Consider the following 21,943-nt stretch of genomic DNA (forward strand, 5'->3'; position numbering starts at 1 on the left):
TACGAAAATTTAGCAAGAGAACAGTTTGCTAAAACTTCTCCTGAGTGTATAGTACGTATCAGGGAGTGTATTTCAAAATACAGGGCTTTAAAAATTGAGTGGATTGCAATTTGTGTTCTTAAGACATTTCCACATAATAAAATAATAACACAGGTCATATAATATGGACCTGTTTGGGTGTTCAAAGTAGGAAGAGAAGACTTATATTTAAGGGAATTAGGAAACTAGGTGATATTTGAAATGGTCCTTGAAGGAGTTAGGATTTCACCAGTTAAAATGGTCAGGCATATCCAGACGGAACACAGAGCTCATAAACGGGAAGGTAAAAAAGTACTGAGATGTCAGTTATTTTTTGGCTGAATGTAGGGCTGAGGTAAGAAGTGAGACACAAGCAAGAAATGTGGAGTAGGGCCATACTGAGGCTGCCAGTTTCTTTAACCCAGTAGATTAGGAGCCACTCTTGATGGTTTCGGGGCAGACCAACGGAATTATAGGATTTGAAGGTGGAAACACCAAAGTGGAGAGGCAGGTTAGGAGAGGTTATTGCATTATTTCAGCGAAGAGATAATAAAGGCCTGCAGCAGGGAGTGGTCAGAGGCAGCGCAGACATAACAAAGCAGGCACATTTCAGAGAATGGAGGGTCTGTGACTAGTGCCAAGCACTAGTCTCTGGAGGGAGAGAAGGGGAGTGGGGAGGAGAGGGGGCGAGTGGTTTGGGGAGAGAGATCCCGTGACTGAGGCCATTGACACTATTTACAGAGAGGGGTAAGTCACAGGGAAGTGTGGGTTCAGGTTTCGGAAATGGGTCAGCTTGAGGTCTGAGTTGCTCCTTTCTGCCACCTTCCCTTTTTTATATCCAGGTTTGCAGGGCCACCTCCACTTCCCTCCTCCTCTATCCACTAAGACATTGTGCTTTCTATTCTCGACCGGACCCTGCGCTTATCTTCAGGCCCCAGTTATTCTGTTCCCCATAGTACTCTCGCAGCCAGAATGACCCCAGGTCAGATCCTGGACTGGAGGACACTCCACCCGGCAGATCCCCTATCGTCTTCGCCTAGGCAGCTTCCATGCGTGCGCCTCCACGGCTCTATGACCAATAGGCAGGCCCCAGTGCTGGGATTCGACCCGCTATTGGTTGGCGGAGCCATGGTGAGAGATGGTGCGGTGCAGGCTCTCAGCACCAGCGAGAGCTGTGGGCGGTTGTTAAGGCGACCGTTCGTGACGTAGGGCCGTCAGGCCGAGCCAGCCCCAGCTGATTGGCTAGACGATCGGACGATCCTTCCTTATTGGTCGCGGGGTCGTCCGGTGCCGAGCGTGCGTAGAGCGAAGGTTCCTTCCGCTCCGCGTCTCCGTTGGCTGGAGACGGGCGGAGCGCCGGCTCCCGGGAACTGTGGCCTCTAGTGAGATCCGGAGGTGAGGAGGGCGGTGGGCGGCAGAGGGCTGGGGTCGTATAGATGGAGGTTCTCGAGCTCCGCCCGACCCTGCCGGGAAGGGGCAGCCGGCACCGCCTGCTGATCCGGAGGGGAGCTGAGCGGGAGGCTTTGCCCGGGGTGGCGCCTCGGTCCGGCGGGGACTGCGAGGAGACGTCCTTGAGGCGCAGCTGGCCGAGCGGCGGCCCGCATCTGTGCCGGGGAGCCGCGGGACAGGCTAGGCCTAAGGGGCGGACGGGGGGGTCCGCCTCTCCGGGGCTGCGGTCGCTGTCGATGGCCCGGCAGGGCGTCGCCGCGTTCCCTGGCCCTGTCCGAAGCCGGCGGTGCTGGCCGCCCAGTCTCGATCGTTGGGGCGACAAGGGTGCCAGGCGGGGTGACCAAGGGGCCCCCTTGATTCGGTAAATGCTGGGGAGCTGGTGGGCAGACCGGCCCGCAGCTCGAGGAAAGGACGCGAGAAAGTCTATGTGGTGCGGTGGTTCACGCCCATGCTTGCTGTTCTTACTGGGTTCACGCCCTGGCGCTGCTGTTCGTCAGCACCTTTCTGTAAAGTGACGGATGAGATCTCCATAAATGCTGCTGACTAGCTCAGAGCTGTGGATCTGCATAGATGCCTCCGGTTATTTCGTGGAGAAACGAGTTGAGAGGATGCGAGAGCCCAAGATAGAGACTTGCCCAAAGACTTAAACGATTCTTCTTTTTTCGAGAGGCGTCTTCTCCTTGGTGTTGATTACCAATGTCCTTTAGTCTAAATCCTGTAGGTTTTTCGGAATTATTTGGTTTTGGTATTTTGACTAGGAGAAACTTACCTTGGAGATTCACAAATAGAACAGTCAGTTTTTGCGGTGGGAGGAAGTTGATGTACTCCATCTTAAATGGTCGTTTGAAATTGTTCAGGGCTTGAAGACTTGCCTTCTCAGCATCACACAATGTAGAGGATGTGTTTTTGTTGTTGTTTGCTTGTGGACTGATTTTTCTCTTCATGCAGCGAGAAACAGTTTATGATTTAGAGGTAATCTATCAAAGACTCGGAGTGCTTTGGGGATGGAGTGGATTTTGAGGGCCTTCTTGATGGTAGTGTCTTTCCAGTTTGTGATAAAACTTGGCAGTAAAGACACTGAGAGTAATACGAAAGCTAAAAAACATGCAAAGGTTAAATCATTAACGTGTGAAAACTTCGTGTGTGTGGCATGAACATTTCAAGATGAATTGTGTGTGCTCATGTTTCGTGTTCTTTTTTCTTGTATGATCTAGATTATGAACAGGTAACCACATCTGTATCAGTAGCTGTTTAGGTTGACCATATGAAATTGTTGATATTTGAAATTTGACCATTTTCCCCCATACAAAAAATAGCAGTTTCATATGGTTCACTTAATACTTGCCTTTGTTAAAGAACTTTGCAGCTCTAGCTTTATAAGTGAATAAAAAGATATGTGATTTACAAAGAGGCATCATGCCATAGAATTGAGTGTAGAATGCAGGTTTCCTGATTCCAGTGCAAGAAGTTTTTTTCCCCCCAAGATACTGGGTTGAGCAGCAGAATGCTAATCCTGTTGGAATTAAAAAATGACTCAGTACAAGACATGGTTCCTGCCCTCAAAGAGACAAAACATACACAGCAATTAATTTAAGAACAGTGTAAGATGGTATATAATCAAATGCTGGAATATATAGCATAGGAAGAGCACTGAGTGGGAGGAAAGAATTAGAGTGGGGTGCCAAAGCATCCTTCTCTGCTGTTTGCCACAGTAGGTGGTTTGTGTAGCACATTGAATTAGAGTTTGGGGATTCAGTTTAAATTATCCATTCTTTTGAGTAATCTATGAAATGTTTGCAGCATACTTCTGTCTGTATGGGCAAGGCACACATTGCCTAACTTGATTTTTTTAAACTAAAATTTATTTTTATTGCAGCATGGCCTAAACATTTTGAATTTGCATGAACCATCTCTATTGCCTGCTAGTGCCATTTGCAACTGCTGATGAAGTTGGAGGATTGGATTCCATGGCATTTAAATGCTTTGCATAATCACAGGGATATAGGGAGGTTGCTAGTGGGAAATGAGACGTGTGTGCGATTATGGTGACTTTGACACACCTTTGTATGTTTGGTTACTCATTTTGTGTTTCCACATAAGTGAGGTTCTCTGTGTTTGGGGATGGTTCATGGGATTCTGTGTCAGTCTTTTCCTGAATGTGGCAAAGCTGACTTTACACCTAGGAAAGAAATGTCCCAGAATTGACAATGTTACCATGAAGCTTTTGAGGGAAAACATAATGTTCCTAATATATAATTATGGATTAATAATGCTCAACCTATTTGTGATCAAACTGGGGTGCCTTCTTGCTCCCAGCTCAGATTTTAATTCTGCTGAGTTCACTTTTTGATAGTGAAAAATAAATTGACTTTATAAGGGAATACTCTAAGTTGAGAAGGCTTGGGGAGAAAGGAGTATTAAAAATTTTGACCTAGTTTTGAAATGTATTTTCAGTTAATTCATCTTCTGGAACATTGATGCTATTAGACTAGTTTACAGGGTTTTGGTTTTTGCTTTTAAATATAAGGAACTTATGTAATAGAAGGCCAACATGAAAATCTAGGTTCTTATGAGGTTTTTAATTGAAATGAAGTAGAGTTCATATCTAAGATATGATTAATATTCTCCAGTACTTCAAGTCCTTGCTAATTTAACAAAAGATGTTTTTGCTATTGTTCATTTTCCAGGGTAGTATAGAAAATATAACTTTTCTTCCCCAGCCCCTCCTCCTCCTTACTATGCTCCCTGAATGCAGAGAACTGTGGCCCTTGAGAGGGGAGAATTACATCCATACCCTAGGGCCCTTTAACAAAGTCATCTTTAGGTCAGGTTCAAGATGTGTCCATAACGTGCACGCTACTGTAGCTTAAGAATTTATTTTTAAGTAGCAGGTATTTCTTGAGCAAGTGCTGTTAAGATACATGAGTGCAAGGCACTGGAGGATGAAGTGAGAAATAGAACACAGGGAGGAAGGTTGGAAAACTTGGAGAGACACAGGCAGATGCCTGCCGCGTTTACAGAGCTCAGTGCCTGCCGGCCCTTTAAGATGGAGACCCACGTTAAGAAATACACGTTATGTCGGAAGCCAGGACATACACTCATATCTATAATTTCCTGAAACACATACCACTTGTCTCACCCACAGCTGTTTTTTTCTTTTATTTTGAAATGTTTGTTCTGACTCATAAACTTGTTTTCATGATCTGATTGATCCAGTGGAGGGATTCTGACCTGCGGTTTGGAAACCAGGTACCTCTTTGGAGGCCTGGGGTGGCTGAAGTGTGGCGAAGAGAGTGCCCTGAGCGCTGCATTGAGAGGCGGTGCTTGTTAATCGCCCTGGTCCCTGAGTGTCTCCAATTGTCTTTTCCCTAATCCTTCAAACAGATTAACCTTTCCTTAATTGATGCTTTTTTATTTTCTTCTTCCATAAACGAATCACTTGCTTAATTACCCTAAATGATAGATTCATTTGAATTCTTGATTGTCAGTCAGTGGGCCTAAAATTTAATCTTAATTTTAATTGATTTTAATGGGTGGTTAATATGCTTTATCATAAGCATTAATTTTAGTGTAAGAAGGTTTGCAAGTTCCTATATTAGAGGTCAATAACTATATTAGATTTTTTAAAAATCAGAATGTCAAAATTATTATTATTTAGTCAACAAACATGGAGAAGCTTAGTTATGGTAGTCACTAGATTACAATAACCCAAGTTCTGTTGGAAATTTTTGAATGCCACATATGTCTGCTTTGGCCAGCCAGCCCCTTATTCTTGTACTGGTCCAGCATTTTTATTAACGGTTCAAGTCTGGGAAAAGACCTCTAGTGACAGCACCATTAGGAAGGTTTATTAAACATCATTTTGCTGGTGACATTATGCCATGTGTTGTGTGGAATGGAAAGGTCTGATGGATTCCTGCCCTTGAGGAGCTTTATAAACTCAGTGATTTATAGGTGGACACTGACCGAGAAGACCGCGTGGTGTTTACCTTTTGTGTAACTAGAATGTAGTGAGGAGGTTGCTTATACCCATTTTGTGTCGGGGTAATCAGAAGATAAATGAGAGTGCTTTTTGCTCACTTTTGTTTTCTACTTTACTGCTCTCCTTCTTGGCTTAGATAATAATCAGGAGCTGAGATACTTATTTGGTTTGATCTTAAATGCTCAAATTCATACAAGTGGTAAGAAATAGCTGCTTTTAAGCTGTTTGCTAGTGAATAATAGAGGATTTAAGTATTGTGAATAAAAGAGTAATGAGTCCTGTCATTTGAATTTTGTAATTATTTTCCAGAATTACAAGGAACACTATCAAATAGTATTATCCTTAAGGTACAAGACACTGCATACAAAAGCAGGGTTTTCAGAGTAGGGTTTAAAACGTTTTCTTAAAAATACAATGAGCTGTATATGAAGTGTTCATACTTGGTATTCCTTCCAGGATCCAAGGAATCTGTAGCTACAATGTTGTCAAGACTTTTCCGAATGCATGGCCTCTTTGTGGCCTCCCATCCCTGGGAAGTCATAGTGGGGACGGTGACACTGACCATCTGCATGATGTCCATGAACATGTTTACTGGCAACAATAAGATCTGTGGTTGGAATTATGAATGTCCGAAGTTTGAAGAGGTTTGTGAGATTAATCTGATTGTTGACTCAAATACATTTTAAATTTCTCCTTTTAGAGACTATATAATCAAAAAAACTTATGAGTAAAATTTTTATTTCATTATTCATAACTTACCTCAAATTTTCATTTACTTATATTTACTTATACAGATACTTTTCTTTTGCTTTTGGTATACAGATGCACGTAATTGACTTGACCTGAGAAATCTAGCTTTCCTAAGTGACTTAACAGTAAAAAATGGCTTAAACATTGGATGTTTAGAAATTGGGCGTTAATATTTTATTTGCATTTTAATATTTTATTTTACTTGTGCCTGCATCATCATGATGATACATAAACTAATGATGCCATACAAAATAAAAATTCTTATTTTTGATTTGGACTTTCCTATTTCTCCTGATAGGATGTTTTGAGCAGCGACATTATAATTCTGACAATAACACGATGCATAGCAATATTGTATATTTACTTCCAGTTCCAGAATTTACGCCAACTTGGATCAAAATATATTTTGGGTAATAATTTTATATATGAACCTTCTTGTGTGCTATCAAATTTTTTATTTCCTGTGGAAATTTGCCTGTTTAAATCACATGGGTGGAAATGTGTGTGTTGCTTAATGTGTGCTGCATGTGTTCAGTAGTTTCATTTCTTTTCATTCAAGTTAGACATTCTGCTATTTGAGATCTTAATAATCTGGAGAAAATAATATTGCCTTCAGAATATTGTAGGACTATATGTTACTATGTGTGTAATAAGGATGAAATTTTTTCAGTTTGTTGAATTTTGTCCTTATAGGTATTGCTGGACTCTTCACAATTTTCTCCAGTTTCGTATTCAGTACAGTTGTCATTCATTTCTTAGATAAAGAATTGACAGGTTTGAAGTAAGTATTTAAAGCATAAATATACTTTCTTCCAAAATATATTGTTAAGAGCTTTTCTACTCCATGTTATAAAGCATTGTAATATTTAAATTAGCAAAAGTTTATGGAAAATAGGGGAAAGTTTTTCATGAAATCAGTTAGCTAATACCTGTTAATGTTTTGCTGTGTTTCATTTCCCATTTTTTCATGCTTAAAGAAAACTTCTGAGATCATACTCTATATACTGCTTTATAACTTTTATGCTTATGAAAAGTTACAAACATCTTTGCATGTCCTTAACAGCTAGCTGTCTAGTATTTTCCTATATGAATATATTGTAGTTTATTTACTTAATCCTCTGAGTTGGATTTTTAGGTTATTTAATTTCTTCCATTAATAACAATACTGTGATAAATGTTTTTGTAGCAAATTTTTGTTCTTATTTTCTTAGGATACATCTGTAGGAGTGAAACAGTAGCCACTGTAGGTCTGTAGGGCTTTTAAGGGTCATTATTGCCAACCTAACTATCCAGAAAAGTTGTTTAGTTTATCCTAACATAGACAGTATTTTAATTAATGAGAAAAGAATTACATACAGTATACTGGTTTTCCCTACTCCCTGAAAATACAGCTCTCCTAGGAAACCTTTTGTAAGTGAAGAAGCAGTTACCTTGGAACACATCTTCCTAGTGGAGCACACAGTGTGTATCTTTGAACTGTCGTGTTCGACTCTTTGTGACCCTGTGGACTGTAGCCCTCCGGGCTCCTCTGTCCATAGGAATTCCCAGGCAAGAATACTGGAGTAGGTTTCCATTTCTTCCTGCAGGGGATCTTCCCCACCCAGGGACTGAACCCAGGTCTCCTGCGTCTCCTGCACAGCAGGTGCATTCTTTACCACTGAGCCATAGGGAAGCTCTGGATGCACGCAATAAGTCGAGATCAGCACAGATGCGCTTCAGAGCTAGGCAGCTTGGTGCTGAGATCCCGAGCATACTTGCTGGGCAGTGCCACTCTGTGCTCCAAGTGCCCATGGCCTCTGTAACGGCTCCCTCAAAACAAACACTACATGCTGTTTTCACTTTTCACCTTTTTTTGTAAGAGTGAAAACCCTCTTTGGATTTCTTTTGGTTAGCAAAAATGAGTACTATGTAGGTCTTTCATAAAAGTGAAGTGGCATAAAGTGAACTTTTGAAAAGTGGGGATACCTGTATTCCACTGTTTTCCCCATACTAATTCACAAGAATGCATCTTTCTTCTTTTACTAATGATGCTGTTTTGCTCTAAAATTATCCAAAGGTGTTTCTGTGTAAGTGTATTTACATTTTTAACATTAAAAATCTTCTTAAATAGTTTGACTAATAAATTTAGCTTTAAGGTTGTCAGAGGAGTATAGGGTATACCTCTTGGTCTGTAAAAGGTACACCAGGGGAAAGCTTTGTTTTAGGAAGGGATTTTTAGTGATATTTATCTTTTGTTAAATATACCTGATCATATTGTTTTTTTTTCCCTCCAGTGAAGCTTTGCCCTTTTTCCTACTGCTGATCGACCTTTCCAGAGCAAGTGCACTAGCAAAGTTTGCCCTCAGCTCTAACTCACAGGTATTATTGATTACGACATGAATGTGGTGGTATTCTTTTCTCTCAGGTTGTTGACATTAATAGGAAAGATTAATCAAGCTTCTTCGTAGTCCATGATTCAGGAGTTGCATGTAATTTTGTCCAGTCCTAAGACTGGTCTTCTTAGGTACCCTAGGAACTGTCCCATTTTTCTGCCAACTCAATTGTAATTCCACAGCTTCTAAAATTTGGAATTTTCTCCATTTTCCTTTTTGAAGGTTTCAGAACGTAAGGTATTATGTCTTTTGGATAAATTAGAGTATCTACCTATTGAAACGCATTAGAGAACAGACAGGATCTAAGGGAAGAATCTCAGGGTAGATTGATTTCTAAACCCCTTGAACTAACACTAGCATTATTTCATTCAAAGTTTCATCCTGGTGTTCATTAGTCACTTTAAAGAATGAAACATTTTTAGTAATAATGAGTATAAAATGTCATGTACTTCTGTCCTGAGTATGTATTTGATGAATATTTATGATCATTTGAGTATTTTGACAAGGATATTTAAGTTTCATAATACTAACATGATCTCAAAAAATTTGAAACTAAGAACTTGTGTCAGTGAGTGGTAGCCAAAATATAAAATGATGTAGGAATTTATGTGGGATTTAAATGGCAAGACTAATATACTACCTCAAAGGAATCTTCTAAAGAACTAACTCATTCAGTGGGTGGGGAACGCAGAGCAGTGTACATATTCTTTTTTTAGACCTTTATATTATTAGTATCCTTTATATCTGGAATGCCTGTTAGTCTTATCACATTGTGTATTTTATTCTTAATATAGTAAATTCCATTTAGTAAAAGCCCTGGGATGCTCTAAAAGTTTTTATAGTTATTTCCTACCTTCTCATTTGATCCGTTTGTCTGTGTGTTAGGATGAAGTAAGGGAGAACATTGCTCGTGGTATGGCAATTTTAGGTCCTACCTTCACCCTGGATGCTCTTGTAGAATGTCTTGTGATTGGAGTTGGTACTATGTCAGGTATGTAAACAATTTTTAATATACTTTAAAATTAATTTGTAGAAGAGCGGAACACATTATATTGTGTTGGTTATTCTTAAAGTCTGACTTTTAGAAGTCTGACATTACAAAAATGAAAAAAATTTTAATTGTATGAATGTGTAGGTATATCTGATCTGACCTTTTGTCTGTCTTAATTAGTGAAACTGAGCAAGTTACTGATTTATTTTCACTCTTACTGTCTCATCATCTTTTCTGGTGCTCCACTTTTCTGATGACTTTAAGATGTTTTTGTCTGGTTTTTAACCAAGATTGTACTCTAGGCTCATTTAGAAAGCCATCTTCCAGCCCCTGATGTGGTCTGGACTGACTTAATGAGTCAGTTCCTTCTGTTTTAACTGTCATGTAGGAGACAATGGGAAAGTTGGGAGTTGGACAGATCTCAGTTGGGTCCACCTAACAGAGTGGTTAAGAAGATTGAATCAGTATGCAGTACATCTTAGCACTGAGCCAGAATTGACCCTAAAATATATGTTTATTCATCCTTAACTGGATAGTAGAGAACTAGGTGTTAAACATGAGACATAGGACTCCATTATATAGGACAGAAATTATGGCCCCATGGAAATTTGCCAGAAAGAGTATCATTGAGACTAGACTTTATGGCTTTCTCATGAGGGCCACTGTTGGCTAACTGCTCTTCTAGTGTATTTCCTGGTGCCTTGGTGCCCTCAATAAGGGACTTTATTCTTTCAGAATTAAATCAACTTTTAAGAGAGTAGTTAGTTGTCATTATTAGTTGAGATCTGTTCACTAGATTGTGTATAAGTATATATATATGTTTCTTCTAACTTTCTGAGGGTAAATTTATTATTTATTCAGTTGTTTAGTCTGTCATTCAAAACTTACTCAAAACTTATTCAGCAAAGAATATTTTTTAAAAAGTTTTAAAATGTGTATTTCTTAAAACTTACTTTATTGGGCATACAGTTTTAAGTTTCGGCAAAGATGTAGTCATGTAACTGCCACCACAGCCAAGAAAGCGTTTTTGACCAGGTGAAAATATAACTGTGATTTATCCAGGCAGAACGGTGTGTAAGAAGATGGGAGGATTAGCTGGGACTGTGGAAAGCAGTGGAGGCTGACATGGGAAATAGGGCAGTGACTTGGGTAGGATGAGGTGCATGGTTGATGGAAGTGACTCAGTTTGCCGGAAAAGCCAGCAAGGGGGCATTTACAGCCATGCAGAAATGGGAAAATCAGTGATGTGGCTTCAAGTAGAATAAAAGGACAGATTTAATACTTATTAACAAGGAAGTAACTCTTGGGGAAGCCAGTAAAAAAGAAAAAACTCTTTACCTCTTGGAAGTATATAGCGCTGCCCCCTTGTAGTGACCGAGCGGCACAAAGAAACTGTGCCGCTGGGCCAGGGTGAGGAAGGATGCCTGAAGAGCCTGTGACCACGGCGGCAGCTACCGCTGCGCAGGGGGAGCACGGACAGCAGGGGTTAGAGCGCTGGCCAGGCACGCCGTGGACAGTCTCAAGCTGGAAAAGATTCTGTTTGGCTACTGTTTAAGTGTAGGTTGTTCATAATGCTTTTGACATTGTAATTTTGCATTCTCTTGAATTTCTGCCTTAGTAATAGCTATAGAATTTTTAGGAAATACAGTATATGCTTTTTTCTTTCATTTAGTCCAATGATCTAATAGAATTCAGAAAATAAAATCCAATGTTGAATTTTTTAAAGTTTTGTATTACTCTAGTTAGCAGTTTTTATGGGAGAAGGGAATCAATTTTTATATGTTTTCAAAACATTTTTAATCTGAATAATGTCAGAAATATGTTTTATATTCAAGTTTATTTGTAAAGTGAGGAAGTAGGATTTGATAATCTAAACTTTTCCTAGCTCTGTTCCCTTCTATTTGAGAAGATTACCAAATGACACCTGAAACATTTGTTTATTTTGGATGTTGGGTTGCCTTTCTGTGTTGCATCATTTTTCAGAGACATCAATGAAATGAACTGAAATTTTAAGACCGTCAATAGATACCACAGAGGTTATATTGAAATGACAATTGGGTAGTGCACATAAAATATTTATTATGATACTATATCAAGAATGACATAACAGGCAGTGTGTTTTACAAAAAGTCCTTAGTCCGCAGGTGAATTGCTTCTGTGGTGATGAATGGGATTGGACTAGTGGGATAACCGGGTGGAAGGCGTTTGCCCCATTAGAGTTCTGTCCCTGATATCTATCCTGTCTCAAAACAGAGTACTGCCATTTGATAACAAGGGGGTGATCGGGTAGCATTAAGCACTGCCATGCCTGGCACTGTGACTCTGGTGGCGTGAGAGGAGACGGGGTCTCTGCCCTCAAGGGGGCTGACCCTCTTGCACTCGGGCTTCATGGCACTTCTGAGTTCCTGACTTCCTTTTCCAGTAGATGGTAAAGAGCTTAGTATGCCGATACTTTCCTGTATTTGTCCACCTTAGGAAGAGCCTTGTGATACAGGCAGCCTCAGAGATGCACACCCTACTTACTCCCTAGTTCATGCTCTCATTTCTCTCTAACCAGGGGTGCGTCAGCTGGAAATCATGTGCTGCTTTGGCTGCATGTCGGTTCTCGCCAACTACTTTGTGTTCATGACTTTCTTCCCAGCTTGTGTGTCCTTGGTTCTAGAGGTAAGAGCTGCTCTTACTTACGGCACTAGTAGAAAAAGAAGATTTCTCATTATGTTAGTTCACCTAAAGACAATCGGCACCTTCTAACCTAATACTGACTTCCTTTTGTAGCTTTCTCGGGAAAGCCGCGAGGGCCGTCCAATCTGGCAGCTCAGCCATTTTGCCCGAGTCTTAGAAGAAGAAGAAAATAAGCCAAATCCTGTTACTCAGAGGGTTAAGATGATTATGGTAATTACATAGATTTCTTTTCCTTTCATTATCTTTGGTTCCAATATCATATTCTGCTTTTCAGTTTTTTTTCCCCCTTCTTGTCTTTCTACAATTTGTGGCTCTTTCACTGACATTCTTCTTCCTTTTTTTTTTTCCCATCTTATCTTTTTCCTCATTCCTTAAGAGATCTCTGGTCTTCTCTCTGCCCTAAATAGATTTTTCAAATCCTTCCACTTTCTCTTTCTTTGAAACTCTGTTCTTTTAGGGGAATGTTTTCAACCTTTTGCTTGGGTCGTCCCTTTGCTCAGTTGCATAGCAAGCCTGGGGCTTTCTTTACCTGGTGAGGGAGGGCATGGGGGGAAGACAGTATTCGGTTATCCACTTGTAAAATGTGCATTCAGGCTCCATTGACATGTAGAGGGTGCATGATTTTTAAATGTTTATTTCAGTCTCTAGGCTTGGTTCTTGTTCATGCTCACAGTCGCTGGATAGCTGATCCTTCTCCTCAAAACAGCACAGCAGACAGTTCTAAGGTTTCTTTAGGATTGGATGAAAATGTATCCAAGAGAATTGAACCGAGTGTCTCCCTCTGGCAGTTTTATCTCTCTAAGTAAGTTCCCCGAGCCCTGCTTTGAATCACAGCACTCTGTGCTTCTGACAGTTTAGGTTATGCCTTTTTTATTTCTGAGTAATAACATTTTAATTTGCTTTCTTTTATTTAGAATGATCAGCATGGATATTGAACAAGTTATTACTCTAAGTTTAGCTCTTCTTCTGGCTGTCAAGTATATCTTCTTTGAACAAGCAGAGACAGAATCTACACTCTCATTAAAAAATCCTATCACATCTCCTGTAGTGACCCAAAAGAAAGTCACAGACGATTGTTGTCGACGTGACCCTGTACTGGTCAGAAATGACCAGAAATTCCATGCAATGGAGGAGGAGGCCAGGAAAAACAGAGAAAGAAAAGGTGATTTCTTATTCTCTTCATTTTCCGTTCTTCCAGTGTTGATTTGTCAAGAAGTTGAATCTTTTTAAAGCACAAGTTCAGCATCTGAGATTTCTTTTGATCTCTTGAACAGCTGAGGTTATAAAACCCTTAGTGGCAGAAAATGACACCTCAAACAGAGCTACATTTGTGGTGGGTACCTCCTCCTTACTCGATACTTCACTGGAACTAGAGACACAGGAACCTGAAATTGAACTTCCCGTGGAGCCTCGGCCTAATGAAGAATGTCTACAGATTCTTGAGAATGCAGAGGTGAGAAAATAGACTCAAGCTTGGCATCTTTCTTAAGAAAAGGAGTTGTTTTATTAAAGGAAGGAAGGAAGTTTCAGCTTCACTTGAGTACCTGTGAGTTCTCAGCACAGTGTTACATAGTTTACAGGTCCTGGTCCCATTGTTTATTCCTGCAACCTGGTAAGATAGGCATAATTTTCTCCATTTTTCAGATGAGAAAATGTTGGCTCTAGGAGGGTTAATTATGTCCCACAGTAAAACAGAAAACGCTAAAGCTGGGATCAAGAGTCCAAGATTTACTGACTGAAGACTCAGTGCTCTTTCTACTGTCTTTTAATAAAGAGAGGAGCAACTGCTGTATTGTATATGTGTATTAAGGCCTAGGAGCGCTTTAACACAGAAATGAATTTCAGAGAAAGAAGAGAGTTTGAGGGGCTTTCTGTTTGAGTTTTTAAAGTAAGCTTGATGCTCCTGAGAAGGCTTGTTTTCTTTCTGATGTTTGAATAGGATGTCCTGCTGACAATCCCTGTTTGACTTAGGAGTTTAGCATGACTGTTAGTTCCATTCCTATCTGCTTACTCTGATTCATTCCGAATTTACGTGCATATGAGTGAGAGCAGGTTTTGTTTCTTTGGCACTCTCCCTCATTCTTATTAATATGTGTACCGATACCTCAACTGCCATGCCACATAAAAACTTACAGGGTGGGTGTCAGAATCTTAATTATGAAATTTTTCCCCCATGCATGTCACTTGAAAATTTAGTGTTTTGGCTTAACATTTTGTTTAGCTTTAGCATTTTTATAAAGAATTTTTATTCTGATGTTCTCATTTCTACTCAAATCGTCTCCTTCTTTCGAACTTCAGATTCCTTTGGGTTCTCAAAGTACTTGTATTTTAGTTCTGCAGAGAGCACTGTTTGTATAAAATGGTCTATTATGAATAGTATGAAGTATAATTCTTCAGGTCTATTTTCATTTCCCTCTATCAACCCCCTTCCGTTTTTTTTTTCCATTTCTTTAGAAAGGTGCAAGATTCCTTAGTGATGCTGAGATCATCCAGTTGGTCAATGCAAAGCATATCCCAGCTTACAAATTGGAAACTCTGATGGAAACCCATGAACGAGGTGTATCTATTCGCCGTCAGCTACTTTCCAAAAAACTTCCAGAGCCTTCTTCTCTCCAGTATCTACCTTACAGGGACTATAATTACTCCTTGGTATGTTATTTTCTTTATTTGAAAAGGTTTGCTTTATAGCTTTAGTCTTTCAGTTTTCTTCTTGATTCATCTTTTAAAGTTTCATAGTTTTATAAAACATTTTCCTTTTGAATTCATTTTACTGTAATTTTGTATTCTACTTATGGTATAGGTCATCAAATTCAAAAATAGTTCCCCTGTTATTTATAGCCATTACTCAAGAGTTTAGTGTTTTCAAGACTTTTTAAAGAGTAAATAAAAAAACTGGTTGAAAAATACACCAAAGGATTAAGTTTGGAGGAATGACAGGGGCTGGGTATTTGGTATATAGGTTTTCACTTGGTGCCTGACTTTACCTTTTAGGTGATGGGAGCTTGCTGTGAGAATGTTATTGGATATATGCCCATTCCTGTTGGAGTGGCAGGACCTCTGTGCTTGGATGGAAAAGAATTTCAAGTTCCAATGGCAACAACAGAAGGCTGTCTTGTGGCCAGCACTAATAGAGGCTGCAGAGCAATAGGCGTAAGTGGGCATTTATATATCTGCCTCTCAAGATACTGTCTAGGCAGTGAGATGAGATTTGGGGACAGTCAAGGAGACCTTTTGGGACAAGCAGAATTGTTTTCAGGATTAATGTCTGCTCTTGTCACACCCTCTGGATAGCTTGGTGGAGGTGCCAGCAGCCGAGTCCTTGCAGACGGGATGACTCGTGGCCCAGTGGTGCGTTTTCCCCGTGCTTGTGATTCCGCAGAAGTGAAGGCCTGGCTTGAGACCCCTGAAGGGTTCACAGTGATGAAGGACGCATTTGACAGCACCAGCAGGTGTGTGTAGGGATGGGGGGGCAAGGCGGCTTATCTGTGCATTCACGTTTATTTCAGAACTAGTGCCATACCTGGGATGACTAAATATAACTGTAAACATATTGCCTTCTTAAGATGATGTAACGAGACATCAGTGTTAAATCCATGCTTTCAGAATAAGTCTGTGTTAGTCACTCGGTTGTGCCTGACTCTTTGCAACCCCATGGACTGTAGCCCATCAGGCTCCTCTGTCCATGAGATTTTCCATGCGAGGATACTGGAGTGGGTTGCCTTTTCCTTCTCCAGAGGATCTTTCCAACCCAGGGATCGAACCCAGGTCTCCTGCACTGCAGGCAGATTCTTGGTTGGAATGGAGTGGGTGGGGTGGGATGGAGTGGGTGGGGTGGGGTGGGCAGAGCAGAATATTGATTTCAGTGAATATCTACATATAGGTTAATTACAAAAAATAGTGTGAGCTAGTAAGTTTGTATACTGGATTTACAAGGCCCATTTTGATTAGGCTATTACTTTGCCCTAGAGGAGTTTTGATCTAAAATTGCCCTAGGGCAGGATTGCCTGAGAAAAAGATTTTCCAAGCAGGATAGAGGTAAATAAATTAGTATAGTAGATTTACTTTGACTACAGAAAATTAAATTGATAAGGATAGTCAATACAAATGATAACCCCAAGTGTAGTTCAAGCTTTTATGCTGTTTTTATGTGAACTTTTAAAGTTTATTTGTCATGAAATGACTTTCTTCATCCCTTCCTTCTTGTAACATGTAAGAATGAGATACAGCTGAAGTAGTATTCTAATAGATGTTTAATTAAAGAAGAAAATACTTTTAATATGTAGTCTCCATGAGTTTTCTCTTAAGTATAAAATGAACCAACTAAGCTAGACTTTAGGATAACATCCATTTTCTTACAAAAAGTAAAAAAAAAAGTCTTTGCTTCTTTTGTTTAAAGGTTTGCACGTCTGCAGAAACTGCACATGAGTGTGGCCGGACGCAACCTTTACATCCGTTTTCAGTCCAGGTCAGGTGATGCCATGGGGATGAACATGATTTCAAAGGTGAGCATGGATGCATGGAGCAGAATTTGCTGGAGTGATTATCCCTGAAGAGGGGAGCAGACTCACTCTTTATGCCCTCTTATATTTTTGAATTTTATACCCTGTGCACATACGACTTACTCAAGGAGTTAATTGATTGAAAGATTTTTATTGAAAGGTCAATATTGATACATGAGGTTATGTTATATAAATCAGGCATTTGTTGGTTGGTATTGTTCGTATTTGAGATACTTAATCTAGACTTAGCGTTGTGCATGTTCTGGGTCTACACTGAAGGGCTGGGAGGAATCTGGGTATTAGTACTGTAAACCTGAAAGCTGACTTTAGAGACTTTCAAAACATACGTTTAAGAAGCCAAGTTCATGTGTGTATAGTCCCTTTATTTTAATTATCTCCTTATAAGCAGATTGTGTATAGCTCATCTTTTTTTCTACTAATATTTGTTATTTATCAGATAGAAATGTAAAATTTTAAAGTCAACTAGTCAGGCTAATTATGCTTTCCCAGTTATAAGGACTATTTAGAAAGAGAGTATAGTGACTAAATACATATGCTTTAAAAATTTCCAGTAAATAGCAGCTCCTGAAGAAAAAATTACAAATAGAATTACTTTGACCCAGCAATTCCACTTTTGGGTAGACACCCAAAAGAACTGAAAGCAGAGTCTCAAAAAGATGTTGGTATAGCCACGTTCATAGCAGCATTTACAGTCGCTAAAAGAAGCCCGCATGTCCACCCAAGATAAAGTGTGGGATGTACATACAGTGGAATGGTATTCAGTCCTAAAAGGAAAGAAATAAAGAAAAGAAAGTGAAGTCGCTCAGTCGTGTCCGACTCTTTGTGACTCCACAGACTGTAGCCTGCCCGGCTCCTCCATCCATGGTATTCTCCAGGCGACAGTACTGGAGTGGGTTGCCATTCCCTTCTCCAGGGGATCTTCCTGACCCAGGGGTCAGACCCGGGTCTCCCGCATTGCAGGCAGGTTCTTTACCATCTGAGCCACCAGGGAAGCCCCCAAAAGAAAGTATTCCACATGCTAAATATGCACGAGTCTTGATTCACGTACTAAATGAAAGAGTCTGGTCACATAAAGAGAAGTATACATGATTTCCCCTGAAGAGTTAGCTCAGTTAGTTAAATCCATAGGAGCAGAAAGAAGGGTGGTTGCCAGCAGGTGTGGGGAATGAGGTGTTTAATGTGCACGGTTTGTGGCGATTGCTGACACAGCAATGCGAAGGTTCTTAACAACACTGAACTGTGCACTAGAAAATAGTCAAGATGGTACATTCTGTAAAGTGTATTTTACCACAGGTAAAAAACTTTTTTAATTCCCAATTTTTTTAAATTGGGTTTTTGACGTGTGAGTTAATTTGATTTAACTTGATTAGAAGTCCTTGGACGGAGAAGGCAATGGCAAGCCACTCCAGTACTCTTGCCTAGAAAATCCCATGGATGGTTGAGCCTGGTAGGCTGCAGTCCATGGGGTCGCTAAGAGTCAGACACGACTGAGCGACTTCACTTTCACTTTTCACTTTCACACATTGGAGAAGGAAATGGCAACCCACTCCAGTGTTCTTGCCTGGAGAATCCCAGGGACGGGGGAGCCTGGTGGGCTTCCGTCTATGGGGTCACACAGAGTCGGACACGACTGAAGTGACTCAGCAGCAGCAGCAGCAGCAGAAGTCCTTGGAAGGCTTGTTATATTCTGTGTAAATCCTAATGACATTCCACTTACAAGATTTACTTTAATGTTTGAGTTCTCTTTACTGGCTTTGGTAACTTGGGCTTGTAGATAACAATGTAATAACTAGAAGAGGGGATTTATGACACATTGGTCATGGATTGGGGTCCTCACTCCCCAGTGACACGAATATAGTATTACATTCTCATTATATCCTCATCATACGATTCATCAATGGCTACGAAGAACTTCATTTTCATATCAAAAAACATACTAGGAAAAGAGTATTATTATAATTAATGTATTTAGAAGTGTTAGTATTATTAGATACAAAAAAAGCCTCTGATTCATAAATAATTTTGTGTGTTTTAATGTAGTTTTTCTTGTTGTTTTCTCTCTTTGGCTAATAGGGTACAGAGAAAGCACTTTCCAAGCTTCAGGAGTATTTCCCCGAAATGCAGATCCTGGCAGTTAGTGGCAACTACTGTACGGACAAGAAACCTGCGGCTATCAACTGGATAGAGGGGCGAGGGAAGTCTGTGGTCTGTGAAGCTGTCATTCCAGCCAAGGTTGTCAGAGAGGTGAGTGGGTGACTAGTTTATCTTGTTAATCTTCCCCTGGATTACAGAATTGGGAAGAGAGATAGCCACATTCTAAGTAAACTTGAACATATAGGTGTATGTTTCATGTTCAAGAAGATGGCTTCATTCACAGACCAAACCTTACTGCTGCTTTCTACTGAGGTCAGGGCTAACACGGGGCTGCATCTACACTCCCTTGTTTTCTGGAGGCACCGAAAGTAGATCTGGTAACCCATTCCTAATCTTCAGCGGAGGACGTAAAATGTGCACAACTCTGTGTCCTAGGTGTTAAAGACTACCACAGAGGCTATGATTGAGGTCAACATTAATAAAAACCTGGTGGGCTCTGCCATGGCTGGGAGCATCGGCGGCTACAATGCCCATGCAGCAAACATCGTAACTGCCATCTACATTGCCTGTGGGCAGGTGAGGGCTCCAGCCTCCACCTTTCTTGTCTTTTATTGTTCTAAAGAAAGAGAAGTTTTATATTTTTACTTTCTTTTTTTTATTTTAGGATGCAGCGCAGAATGTTGGTAGTTCGAACTGTATTACTTTAATGGAAGCAAGTGGTCCCACGAATGAAGACCTGTATATCAGCTGCACCATGCCATCTATAGAAATAGGAACTGTGGGTGGGGGGACCAACTTGCTCCCTCAGCAGGCTTGCCTGCAGGTGAGACACGTGGGGGCACTGCCTGCAGTCACCTTGAGCCCTGTTCTGACGCGTTGAGGTCCTCTGTGTTGCTACCCGATACCACATATCACTCCCTCTTATTTTAGCCGGTGTTTTCATTCGTTTCCCACCAGTCTAATCTAGTGTGAATAAGCGCATCGCTAGCTAGGTCACGGGCGTTAGGTTCATTGTAGTGCATCCACCGTATGCTACCTGTCAGATTTTGAAAACATAGCACATCCTGTGGAGCCCGGTTCTGTTCTAACACTGTTGCTGCGTTGCTCAGGTGTGTCCGACTCTGCGGCCCCATGGACTGCAGCACGCCAGGCTTCCCTGTCCTTCTCTGTCTCCTGGAGCTTGCTCAAACTCATGTCCACGGAGTTGGTGACCTAGTTGCCTCTGTTTTAGTTGATTGAGTAGGACGTTGTTGCCATGACTGGAAGGTTGAGTCCTGCTGTGTCTGTCCCTGGCTGCAGATGCTAGGCGTCCAAGGAGCGTGCAGAGACAACCCCGGGGAAAACGCGCGGCAGCTTGCCCGAATCGTGTGTGGCACGGTGATGGCTGGGGAGCTGTCTCTGATGGCAGCACTGGCAGCAGGCCATCTGGTCAGAAGTCACATGATTCACAACAGGCAAGACTTACAGATTCGTTTGATATATTTTCCCTGTGCTTAAAATATGCAGTATAAAAACCCTACCTGTTAGATAACAAGTCCCAGCTTAACATTTTGCATTCCTGATATTTTGCATATCTCCTTTTCTGCCGTAGGTCAAAGATAAATTTGCAAGACCTCCAAGGAACTTGCACTAAGAAGGCAGCTTGAACAGCCTGACGGTTTAGAACTGAAAAACGGGCGTTGGGTTCTAAAGGACTAACATAAAATCTGTGAATTAAAAAACTCAGTGCATTGTCGTGTTGAGAATGAATAGACATGATCAGTGAGATGACTGCTTGGTTTTTGGCTCTTTGAGAATGATTGAGGTTCTTCTTTCCATGCAGAGTTCTCAGATCTGAAAACAGTTTACATGCTTTACATGCTGTGTCCTCTGGCAAGATTTCGACATGGATATTATGCCTTTATATAAGCATCACAGATGGTAATCTACAGCACACCTCTGAAGGAGAATACAACTGGGAAAAGAAACTGTTTTCATGGAACTCATGGAGATCAGTGTGAGATTGAACCCGCCTCCTGTCCACACCTGCCCGGCCCCAACCCTGGGTTGAAAATGGATTTTTAAATTATATTGTAGCTGACAAAACTCCTGATTTCATAGTTAATTTATTAAGTCTGGGTTGTAGACCTTTAAGAAATAAGAGCTAAGTTTATTTTTTGTAACTAATAATTCATTTGGTGCTGGTCTATGTTGATTTTGGGGGATAGCCAACATAATTCTTCAGAAGGGGACCTGCTTTCTTCAAAGGAAGAATTACTTTTACTCCCAGATTACAGAATAATGTGCTAAGCAGTGCTAAACAGTTCTCTTTCAAGAAAACAAATCACTGCATTTATTTCTGCAGGCTATTTGTTCAGAGAGGACTCTTGTTTAAATATAAATGTTTGTCTAGATTGATTATAACATATCTTTCAGTATACAAGGCTTTAAGAAGCAGAGTTTTGTGCTCTTTATTAAAAAAAACAAAGAGCTCTTAATATTGCTTAGACAAAGGTGACTATTTATCAATGACATACAAGTCTGTGACCTCTCTCAGAACTCAGAGGGTGGAAAAGGACAGGTTTGGAAGAAAATTTACCATTTCTTGAAGCCAACTTAAATTTCTTAAGAGACACAAATTTATTTAGCTGAAAAATCTAGGTAGGTTTTTTTTTTTAAAGAACTGTACCAAATCTGTATATGTTGTAATAAAGTTTCTTGTGCTAGGAGTTTATTGAAAGTGTTCAAGAAATAAAAATCAACTGATATTCTGGTAAAATACTCTAAGCGTGGGCCAGAGCAGACAGTATTCTTCAATGTCAAGGAAACCCTGGCTTGCTTGTTGAGCCTAATGAAGGGGAGAGTCCTCTTTCAGAGCCAGTGAAGGCACCGCATGAATGGCCTTGGAGGGAGTGTCCCTTGTCCTGTGGCCAGGAGGTTGGTGGCTGAAAGGTTCACACAGGGCTCTTTGACGGACCCAAAAAAGCTTCCTCAGGGGGTCAGCAGAGTTGTCGAATCTTAATTTTTTTTTAATGTATAACTTTTGTATAAATAATAAAGAATTCCTTATTTTGTATTACATCAAACGCTTCAAGTGTCGGTCTTG

General features: G+C 40.6%; 1 protein-coding gene across 1 annotated transcript; it reads left to right on the forward strand.

Annotated features, from left to right (window-relative positions):
• The first annotated feature begins 1,294 nt into the window (after positions 1-1,294).
• Positions 1,295-21,566, forward strand: HMGCR (3-hydroxy-3-methylglutaryl-CoA reductase). The gene is made up of 20 exons (XM_055436239.2): positions 1,295-1,413; positions 5,906-6,093; positions 6,498-6,609; positions 6,893-6,980; positions 8,473-8,557; positions 9,457-9,562; positions 12,120-12,226; positions 12,338-12,454; positions 12,886-13,046; positions 13,159-13,406; positions 13,519-13,697; positions 14,699-14,893; positions 15,236-15,394; positions 15,536-15,693; positions 16,641-16,746; positions 18,838-19,008; positions 19,294-19,434; positions 19,523-19,681; positions 20,158-20,312; positions 20,450-21,566. The coding sequence occupies exons 2-20, from the start codon at positions 5,929-5,931 to the stop codon at positions 20,502-20,504; spliced, it is 2,667 nt and encodes an 888-aa protein (XP_055292214.2). The 5' UTR covers positions 1,295-1,413; positions 5,906-5,928; the 3' UTR covers positions 20,505-21,566.
• Positions 21,567-21,943: the final 377 nt, after the last annotated feature.

The sequence above is a fragment of the Moschus berezovskii genome, chromosome 9 (assembly GCF_049115385.1).
Source record: "Moschus berezovskii isolate FMDL1 chromosome 9, NW_MosBer_1.0, whole genome shotgun sequence".
In the NCBI taxonomy this organism is placed as follows: domain Eukaryota; kingdom Metazoa; phylum Chordata; class Mammalia; order Artiodactyla; family Moschidae; genus Moschus; species Moschus berezovskii.

What these genes read in the sequence shown, in the direction of transcription:
- HMGCR (XM_055436239.2), top strand. Translation starts at nt 5,929, where the DNA reads ATGTTGTCAAGACTTTTCCGAATGCATGGCCTCTTTGTGGCCTCCCAT. An exon ending in AAAGAATTGACAGGTTTGAA is followed by an intron (nt 6,981 to 8,472) that starts GTAAGTATTTAA and finishes TTTTCCCTCCAG; the next exon opens with TGAAGCTTTGCCCTTTTTCC. An exon ending in TGGCAGTTTTATCTCTCTAA is followed by an intron (nt 13,047 to 13,158) that starts GTAAGTTCCCCG and finishes TCTTTTATTTAG; the next exon opens with AATGATCAGCATGGATATTG.